General features: G+C 42.4%; 1 protein-coding gene across 1 annotated transcript; it reads left to right on the forward strand.

Annotated features, from left to right (window-relative positions):
- The first annotated feature begins 44 nt into the window (after nt 1-44).
- Nucleotides 45-9,270, forward strand: LOC119720956 (mucin-17-like). Its single transcript, XM_038190823.1, has 9 exons — nt 45-133; nt 1,578-1,856; nt 2,510-2,824; nt 3,457-3,725; nt 3,966-6,025; nt 6,238-6,375; nt 6,561-6,719; nt 6,886-8,175; nt 8,486-9,270. Exons 1-9 carry the CDS (start codon nt 84-86, stop codon nt 8,978-8,980), a joined length of 5,055 nt encoding a protein of 1,684 aa, XP_038046751.1. The 5' UTR covers nt 45-83; the 3' UTR covers nt 8,981-9,270.
- The last annotated feature ends 1,798 nt before the right edge of the window (nt 9,271-11,068 follow it).

An 11,068-nucleotide genomic window follows, 5' to 3' on the forward strand; every position in this document is an offset into this window, starting at 1 on the left:
TGTCGCGCCTTGGTAACATTACGTTAGTTTGTGTTTGTGTTTCGATCAGTGAACAGCGTTTTCGGAGAATATAGCGATTCAGGATGTACAACTACTCAAGTGCGTACGCAGCGGCCTTTTCAGAAAGTTACAAGTAAGTACATTTTATTTTAAAATATAAAATGTGTACTTTCTTAAGTTTTTGGCAGACGTTGTAGAGCGTGTAAATAGAGCAATGCGTCATACGCCATGTCCGCACATCCTTCAAGTATTGAAGGCATAATGCGTAGGCCTATTGAGCGCGACCCTTGTGTAGGCGTTCGAGCTTAATTTGCTTAGAAAAGATCCCGGAAAGTTCGTCAGTTTCATAATCTCATTGTCTTTAATTGATACATTTTTTTAGTATAGCCTATTGTAAAATTATACGATACGTTTAGTCCTCAATGGGCCTATAATTTCTTTCATTTGAGGTGTTTTGTGTTTCCTATTAACTTTTGTATAGCACAATAAATTCAGTAAGATTAACACCCATCAAGGCGCTGATCGAACTTTGAATGAAATATAGAGCAGAGTTTTGTCAGCATGTGCCTTTGCAAGAATGCTTCATGCATTCGCCCATTTCCCCCCAAATGATTGAGGACAATTTTCATCTGATGGCAGCCAACAGGAACCAGACCAACACTGTTCTCCTGAAAATGCGGGAATGTGGAATGCAAACCCATCATTAATATAAGATGTCGCTTTTAACTTAAACAAAGTCGAACTCATACAAAACCTGTCTGTTTGCTTCAATTAAATTCCAATAAGCTCAAACAAAGTTAATGAAACAAAATAAGTTTTATGCATTGCAGTGAACATTTAATTTTATTCCAAATCGCTCAAACAAAGATGTATGAAACAAAATAACTGGAATGCATTGCAGTGAAAATATGTCTTCAAAGTAACACAAGGTGATTGCGACATTATTCAGTAGCGGATCTAGGGGGATTCGCAACCCTCGTTCAGCCGCTGAATATATTATGTTATGAAACTGGGCCCAGAATAATACATGGAATGCTAAAGTTCGTAAATATATTCTCAAATCGCCTTAGAACGCAGGAGAAAGCATCGTAGATAGAAGAAAAAAATCCCAGGACCAAGCCCCGGATGTCAGGACGTCCAAGGGCGGATCCAGAGTACATTTGTGTTTGGAGGGGGGCAAACAAAACAATTTTGTTCCTGCATAATTTTAATTACAAAAATTACGGCGTGGATTTCGGGACCCCTTTAAGGGCCCGCATATTTTTTTCTTGGATTTTAGATGCCCTGTTTTGCGATCTGAGGAAATTTCTGACCACTTTTAACCAATTTCTTTTCGCAAAAGATGGTTGTTTACCCAGTGGCTGCTTTTTTTGCGACGTCACTTTCAGAAAAAAATGGGTTCGTAATTTTCTTTTTGGGGGGGGGGGGCGTTGCCCCCCCCCCGAATCCGCCGTTGAGACGCCCTAGCACGTCTACACTCCATCCCTCTACCTTCATATCAATCCCCTGTTTACTGAAAGCTATATAGACCCAGTCCTAGGCCTGTTATGTATAATATTGTTTTATTGATCATTCAGAAAGGCGTGTGACTCGGATCCCTCGACGGCAGACGGCGGGCAGCACTACGGCACCTGCGGTCCCTACGGTTCTGCCACCGTCCGAGGACGGTGTCCGCACTCGGCTCGTGTCGAGAGCGGGAATCTACGGGGAGGTGACACCCACCCAAGATCACGGAATGCCGGTCAGCCCATGTCTGGCTCCCAGCGGGTGTGCCCAAGTGGATATGTCCCTCGCCAGATTGATTCCGCTAAGGATGAGCGGAATCTCAAGCCACCTTTACAAGGCCCCCGAACTAGGTGATTTTTTTTTCTTCAAATCAGCAGGCTAATTTAAAAAAGGGCAGCTAAAAAGAGAATAAACAAATAAAAATAAAATGAGACCACTCCCCACCGTCCTTTCTCCTGCAATTAAAACAAAGATAAAGAAAAAACCCAGAGCACTATGCAAACCACTTTAAATCCAATTAAAATTAAGTAATGAAACCTAAAAGTTAGAAATAGAATCATTATAAGAAATAATTCACCCAAAAATCATGTCAGCTGAAAATGCAACATGAATTCAACCTGAAAATGCGAAACATTTTCTCAAAGACTCATAATTGGGCCAAGTTCCTTCATAATACTGCACCGTTATTAGGCCTGTTATATGTCAATTCCTGACTTCCACAAAACATACAGTTGTCCATTTATCTTGAACAAATAGATATTGGAGTGAAATTTTACACTTGTACTTCAATACTGTCTACCCATTACAAAAAATGTTTCCATTAAAGTAAAAGACAATTACCAGACGTTTTCTCATTATAACAGAATAGCCTATCTGCAACCAGGGACGCAGAAGAATCTCTAAGATCTATATTTAAATCACCAAATACCTTAAATCAACCACGAGAATGTGTTGGACACGCAGTCTTGCAGCAAACAAACCCATTTTTATTTCCACTCAACAGGAGGCGTTTCCCCCTTCGGCGTCTTTTTGAACGCAACAAGGTTCGACCTCTGAACATCGACGGTCCCTCGTTGGCATCAGAAGCACGCCCACCCTGCCCCAGTGCCCCAGTTGACTCGGCCCACTCCTCGTTGTTCATTGCCTCATCGCAAATCTCTAACACCACCCAGAGATCAGGCAACTTGGACGGAGCTGGGCAGTCCCGTAAGCTGGCGAACATCAGCAGCGACAGGACGAGTTTGAGTCCCCCAGAAGACGACATTGGCAGGCCGCCATCTGTCGTCGTAGGACAGGCACTTGTCCCACCAAAATCAAGGTGAGTGCCATCAGGGAATGTTCTATAGCAGAGAAAGAAGTAGGCCCTATCCAAAGCATGGATTACAGCCCGAAGGGAGACTGTTATAGCCTGCTATATTTGTACTTCCAGTTCGTTGGCATAGAATTGGCACACTTTCGTCAAAATGTCGGTCGTTTTGAAACAAAAGTGAACATAGGTCCCCGCAACCCATTTTATCTCCACAAGATTAGATATGGGTGTTGTCCAGGAGGAATTACGATCTATCTGAGGCACTGTGCCCTTGATTAACTCTCCCCCTCCTGTGTGTTTCCTGGAATTTTTTCTCTTAGTCAGGTGGGCTGACTGTCTAGAATATGTCGGTGGGATGAAATTAGACCAGTCATTCAGTTAGTGAGGTGGTTGCTTGTTCGATAACCAGTCTCGTTAGCATCTTTCTTTTTCCTGGAAGTAGTTTCTTATTAGACTTGAAGCTCAATCAAGGGATAAACGAAACGGGAAAACAGATACAAACAAGTAGAATGGTCGTGGTCATATATGTCTTTTCGATATTAACAACCAACAGAAAGAGCACAGAATAGTGCAATCGAAGAATTACCTTGATGCATCCATTATACAAAATGGCCGCCACCTATATACATTTCTTTCCTTAGGCCCAAGCGACCGTGGAAAACGAGACTTCGATCTCTCTTTGCTCCTCCGAGTCGCGGGACCAAGACCACCGTTCAGCCCTTCATTACACCACAAGGGCAATCGGAAGGTCAAGTCGGCCGACCTAGGTCACTGAAAGAAGACCACAGTGACCTAGGTCATGTCAATCGACCTAGATCACTGAAAAAAGACCACAGCGATCCAGGTGCCCAGAGCCACTACACCAGTGCTCTGATGAAGAATCGAGAAGCGAAGGGATTTGGAGGAAATGGTAATTATATCTATCTGACAACCTTCATTGCCGACACAATCATTCCTTAATTCATCAAGGACAGCTGCATAATTGTAAATTCATTTCCTTGGACTTGTGACTTCCAAATAAAAACCCCTTGTGAGCATACATCACCCTGAATAATTCCAAAAAAAAATAATCACATTTTAACAAAGACAAGTGTTCCTTGTTACACATTCAGTTTGTTCTGCTAACAGAGTATTGTATTATTCTCACCAGCATCAACTGGAAAGATGCATCGTCGGCACGGCAGTGCTGCCATGGCAACAAGACCAGTCTACATCAACCAGCCCCTCTCGATCCCAGGAGCACCTCAATGTGACCGGGGTCATCTCCAGTCAAGCTCACCCCCTGCTGCGAGTAGTGATAATCCCATCTCATCACAGCAGCAGGAGAAGGTTACGAGCATCATCGTCAATGACAATGACAGGTCACTCCCAGCTTCAACTCCTAGGGATGCTTCCTTTCGCAATTCCTCGGTGTGCGTCTTGCCTTCATATCCATCTGAGAGGCAAGGAACAACGATGGAGGATAAGATAACATCAGACAAGGAAGTAGCAATCCCTAATCAAGATCCTCTGACGTCGATCTCAAGAGGAAATGGCAAACCTTCTGAAATCAGCTCAGCGTCGCAGTCATCCCCACTGCAAGACAGAGAAGATGAAAACGTGACACCCGATGACAACTCAGTGTCGCAGCCTGTCTTGCAGTGTTCACCTACCAACGGGAAGGATGCGTCCTGTGATTTCACGACGTGCTCTTCATATCTTCAGGTTCAGGAACAAGAAGACGATGATGAAGTACAAAATGATATAGAATCCATCTTGAAGCCTGTATCTCTCTGCTCCGCCGCAACAGATGATGAATTTCCCACCAACTCCCTCATTTGTTCATCGCAGAGGCTACAGGCTGAAGTCGTTGAAGATGACGACAAAGCATTATATCTTGAAGGTTCTAATTTGAGACCAGGACCGACATCCCCTTCAATAAATGATGCACCATCTTCACCAATAACACCAACCTCTTCTGCAACGTCATCACAGGATCATGACCAAATGTTGATGGATGAAACCAGAATCCGCGATGGTGGGAAACCATCTACTTCAATCGAAGTCCCATTTGTAGCCGTACCCAGTCCATCTGCACTCTCCGAGAAGATGGAGGCCTTGGAGAGAAGTGTAGACGAAATATGCGATGATGAAGGATCACCATCAAAACAAGCAACTGCATCTTCAACATCAAGAAGTGGTTTCTCCATCTTAGGTCAAAGTTATACAATCTCACAAGAGAAATTAGAGTCGGCAATCGTACAAGATGGAGACATGGCATCTGAGAATGAAATGTCCATCTTGGTGTCGCAGCCTGCCTTGCAGTCTCCACTTACCAATGGGAATGATGCGTCCTGTGATTTCACGACTCGCCCTTCATATCTTCAGGTTCAGGATCAAGAAGACAATGATGAATTACAAAATGATATAGAATCCATCTTGAAGCCTGTATCTCACTGCTCCTCCGCAACAGATGGTGAATCTCCCACCAATTCCATCATTTGTTCATCGCAGAGGCTACAGGCTGAAGTCGTTGAAGATGGCAACGGAGCATTAGATTCTGAAGGATCTAATTCAAGACCAGGACCGACATCCCCTTCAAGAAATGAAACACCATCTTCACCAATAACACCAACCTCTTCTGCAACGTCATCACAGGATCATGACCAAATGTTGATGGATGAAAACAGAATCCGCGATGGTGGGAAACCATCTACTTCAATCGAAGTCCCTTTCTCTGCCGTAACCAGTCCATCTGCAATCTCCGAGAAGACGGAGGCCTTGGAGAGAAGTGTAGACGAAACATTCGATGATGAAGGATCACCATCAGAACAGGCATCTGCATCTTCAACATCAAGAAGTGGTCTCTCCATCGTACTCCAAAGTTCTACAATCTCACACGACGAGCTAGAATCGGCAATCGTGCAAGATGGAGATATGGCATCTGAGAATGAAATGTCCATCTTGGAACCTTGCCCTCCCAATGAAACCGACGTCACTACCTCCATCCCCATGGAAACCTTATCTGTGACATCATCACCACCTCACAAGGAGGGGAGACAAGGTGGAGACCAAGGTGGTGGTTTGGAATTGATCTCAAAGTCTGTGTCTCCATCTCATCTCTCTGTCTCCTCCACGTCCAAATATTCCTCTTCGTCAAGGAAACTAGGAGCAGGGACGAATATTGACAATGATGATGGAAAAAGCTCCTTAGTGTCATCTATGAACGATGTAAGAATTGTTAGTTAGAAAACATATGATGTTCATGAATTTAAAAAAAAAAAAAAACTCACAATACGACCACATGAAGTTCAGAATTTAAAAGAAGGTATTTCACGATCTTTTTATTTTTTTATCGCTTGTTTCAATGCCAAGTATGCTTGTAATAATTATTATCCTGACGAATATTTAGGAATATTGAAAGTATCACTGTTAATCCACAGCATTCAGAGTCAACATATACAGAAGCTAATGGAGCGCCATCTACGGTGGATGTTGACCCGGATGACGAAGAGCCATTGTCAGGCAAAAACATACAAAAGTATAAAAGATTCCCACCTCTGCATGAACAGCGACTCGCTGTGAGTATGATACAAATTGTACATCACCATAATTTTAAACATCTTCAGAGATAAGTCTGACCGATTGAATCTTTCATATTGCTTAATTGATACCATATAAATCTTACATTGTCTTTAAGGTACAGCTTATTATACTCGTGCATGTTAGAAAGCATCCGTTACAGTTTTAGGATTTTTTTATGCAGCTCAAGATGAACCCGGCAATTGCTCTGCAAAGCTCATCTCCAGATGACTTGGATCGTTGGGTGGATGTTGTGCTGAGTTGTGTTGCTCGCAGGGATAAGATGCGACAAATGCAACTTGCTTCCAACTCCAAGACACCTTACACAAGAGAGGAGGCTCTCGTGAGTCATTCAATGTTCACTGTATCTTGTAAAGACATTACGGAATCTTACAATATCTACGAATTTAAGAAATGCCGGAGTCTGAGTTATTTCAATAATGGTCGAAATAAGCTTTGGCAATATCTCAATTTTGAAACATCTTCATTTTTTGTGTGTTTTCCTCCAGGAAATTCAAGCCAACGCCGCGAAAGCCAACGACATAATGCGCCAATTGAACCAAATGACCTCCTTATCGACGGAAGATGAAGGGTCGAGCGTTGAAAGTTTGCAATCAGCCTCTCCAGTAAATTCTGTCAGGAAAACTTTAAATAACAGACAGGACAAAGAATCGCAGACTATAGAAGATGCCTTCGTGACGTTCGTATCTCCAAAATATTCGGAATCTTCTTCATCCATAACTGCAAAGAAACATTCCGCCACAGCTTTGGAGAAACCCGCAGAAAGAACTAAAATGAGCGACTCGGATCAACAAGAGGCAACGCCAGCTGGACGTCCAGAGCCTTCCATTTCAAAGCTCTCTGAGATGATATCTGCTGAAAGTAAACCAAGGGATGTTGCCAACAGGGAATCCTCATATGACAACCAACCTTACATCTCGAAGAAGTCACCTTCCAATGATTCATTAAGTAAAGCATCACAGGCTAAGAAGGACACCTCAAGTCCTCAAGAGGCCGCTTCTGAGAAAGATGCAGAATCTTCTTCATCCATTGCCAATAAAGCATCATCTGGAGAAAATCACCATTCGCCACGACCGAAAATCTCGACGAGTTCCGCTTGGAAAGATGCGGCAACATCTGACTCCACACCCGGCACAGCCAATGCTTCTTCTAAGAACTCCCAAGCAACGCAGGATCCTCAGGAAGGACTACCAGAACTCACAGCCTATCCCTCAATCGATCCCAGCGAGTTGGAGTTCATTATGTCTGACAACGGAAAGGAAGTGGCACTTGGGTCGGGTTCTTGTGGTGGAGTCCTACTGATGCGTAATATAGAAGACAACACTCCCCTTGCTGTCAAGGTGCTGGTTAAAAACTTCTCTGACTTACAGTACGAGGTGGCAGCCATGCATGCGGTGATGAACTGCCCCTACTTCCCCAAATTTGTAGGAGTCATCGATTACTGTTCTTACGCCCAAGAGCTTGTGGGCGGTGTGGACAGTAACATGGCTTTCAACTTCAGCAAGGCGCGGAACGACTACGATCTCTTATACCCGTTAGAGTGGCTGCACGTCTGCCGTGATGTCACGGAGGGACTCAAGGCTTTACACGCTGCTGGCTGGCTTCATAACGACCTACACTGGAATAATGCCATGGTGTGTCCCAATCCACCAGGCTCTGAGGTGGCTTGGTGTGGCAAGATCATCGACCTGGGACTCACCTCGCAGATATCAAATCCAGGCCCAGTCGCGATCCTGGATGACGAGGAACAGAGGAGGGTCTATAAATATAGCAAGCATGTACGAACAAAACCTAGACAATTAAAACCATGTATGTGCCGTTATCTTTCAATGTTAATCCATATTTTTACGTTTGTTTTTGATCTGTGTTCCCTTTTGCATCTTTTGTGCTTTCTCTCCCCTTGCCCAACGTTTAAAAATGATGAGATTAAAATGTTCTTTACTCAATTATAAAACAAAAATTGATAATTTTGTAAGGATGACAAAGTCCAGCTTAACCAAATAAACATGAAGTGACGGAGAACAATGAATTATTACAGTCTGCGTAGGCTAAAGTAATTTTACTCTCTCATCAAACATTCACTTCCAGTGTGCGCCCGAGATTCTGGAAAGTAGAGACGCTTACAATGAGAAGACTGACATCTACAGCCTTGGCCATCTCTTCGTGCATTCTGTAGCCGGTGGTGCAAACTCCCTCCACGGTCTCCGTCTGCTAGGCGAGTCCTGCATGAGACGAAGTCCCGATGCTCGCCCAACACTTGAGGCCGTCTCGGGGAAACTAGGCGATCTCATCACGGAGATGATGCAGGCTGAGCAGCAGCAGCCTTCCAGCCCGACTCCTATTCCTCCTTCCTCAACCTCTCCTTCTCCTAATCTCCGTTGCCATCTCATCACGGAGATGATGCAGGCTGAGGAGAAGCCTTCCAGCTCGACTCCTATTCCTCCTCTCTCCTCCTCTCCTCCTCCTAATCTTCGTTGCCATCTCATCGCGGAGATGATGAAGGCTGAGCAGCAGCCTTCCAGCCCGTCTCCTATTCCTACTTCTTCACCTTCTCCTTCTAATCTTCGTCGCCATCTTTGTTAGTTTATGAAATCCAGAATCGCACAGAAAGAGATCGGCCGCATTCGAATCTGATGTTTTTGACTACGATTACAAAGCAGTATATGATTAGTGGAAAGCTGGGAGCATGCAAACCGTAGTGTCGTAGTCTAACACAACCGATTCGAATGCGGCCGTTTAGGGCCATGTCTGCACGCGACGCAATTCACGGCAAATTGTTCCACGCAAGACAGTAATCATTGCATTCCCTTTAATAGTCTGAGGTATGTCTATAAATTGTTAGTCAGTTAATGTTCTCCACTCCTCCCAGAATTTGCTTTGTCCAGAGAACTTTATCATGGTGCAGCCATTTTGTCTAGTTTCCAGAAGCATGACATTGAGAAATCACTGAGGCCACTTGTGTACAAGTAGTCACCAGGCAGTGATTGTTGTTCTGCGATTCTCAGTTTGGTCATTCGGTTCAGTTGTAACATCCTTTGGTAACATTGAAAAACAAAATTGAAAACAATCTGCTCATTGAACCGATTAGCAAAAATACTACCAACGTTTACTTTTTCTGTGCGATTTTGACAACTTATTATTCCATTAACAGGTAACAAAGATGGCTTTAATAAAAAAAACAAATAATGGTCTAAAACGAAGTGGCCTAAAAAACTTGAAAGCAAATAATCAATTTAAGATTTGCTTTACGAGTACTTGTGTTATTATGCATAATTTTATTTGCATCAAAGATTGTTGAAAACAAAGAGGCATTTAACTTGATCTTAAAAGCGTTTGCAAACAAAAAGTTTACTTTGATTCTAAGTTCCTTTTTCACGTCCATGGGTGAGCAAGAAAATGATAGCAGAATTCTAAACATCAAATCAAAAGAATCCATAAAATTAAACACAAACAAATATTTTTCACTCAATCACAACAGTCCTGAATCGTTCGATTTTCGTATGATTTTTCGCACATCGTATAGGGGCAAGGGTTAAGACCAGCACTCCGTGTGTTCAAGTGTTAGTTTTTGTGGATGTCCCAACAACCTCGTTAACTTAGCTTTCGAGCTCCAATACGAGGTTGAATTTGACATCCACAATGACGTCACGTTTCTCAAGTCCGGAGTTCTGGTCTTAATTCCAGCCCAAACATGACATGCACTAATTTTTCTTCCTTCTATTTCATTAACTTGAAATATTTCCTAATTCTTTTTACTCTTTTAACTTGGAAAACCAAAGATCAATTATGTATTATTGATGAGCGCAAGTACCTTGATTTTACAGTTTGAATTGTAGTAACATCAGTTATTTTATTTCGCAACCTGTTGCCTCATGTATATATGTAGGCAGTGTGAAGACAAATCATGAAAATACTATTATTTTTATTCAACGCAACTTTGAAACCTCAACTTAACTTTGATTCAGGTCTGTTTGAATGTACATGTACACATGCTTCTTCCCATGCAGCATATGTGCTTACTATGTCATTACTATCAGAATTTTACTGTTGCCTAGATATCGGTACTCCCGGGGTATTTATTACATTCTTTTATGACATCATGGAGCTGTAAAACACTGATACCTAGCACAGAATGAAACGATACTCTGACATCAAGCTGGTTTATGCTGTTAATGAAAAATTAGAATTGACAAGGAATGACAAATAAATCATGCCAGAACGAAAAATCGTGTCGTCTCGTCTTTTTTCCAGTCGTGAACTTTACTACAAAAAATATCATTTCCATTTCCTTCCACCTAAACCACACTTAAATGCAAATGAGGGGGGAGGGTCTTATAATATGTTTAAAGTGCGATGTTGAAACTTTGAAAAAGTCGTCACCTCTTAAAAAAGAGGAATCGTAATAAATTATCAACATGTCTGCGCTGTAATTCAATAATGCCTTATAAAGGGTACTTCATTTATGAAACATACAATTGATAAGATGCTTGCAATGCTTGTCTATAAATCAACTAGGTGGTAAACTCTTTAAGAATATAAATGCGCAAAAATAATTCCATAAACCTAATTTTATTTTACAATTATGGCCTACATCTCACAGATGATACATTGTCTACAAACAAGCTTCATATTTGCATTGGAAGATATAAACCCTATACGTTTAGGTGGAGT

Source organism: Patiria miniata, unplaced genomic scaffold (assembly GCF_015706575.1).
Source record: "Patiria miniata isolate m_02_andy unplaced genomic scaffold, ASM1570657v1 HiC_scaffold_9, whole genome shotgun sequence".
Taxonomy (NCBI): Eukaryota; Metazoa; Echinodermata; class Asteroidea; order Valvatida; family Asterinidae; genus Patiria; species Patiria miniata.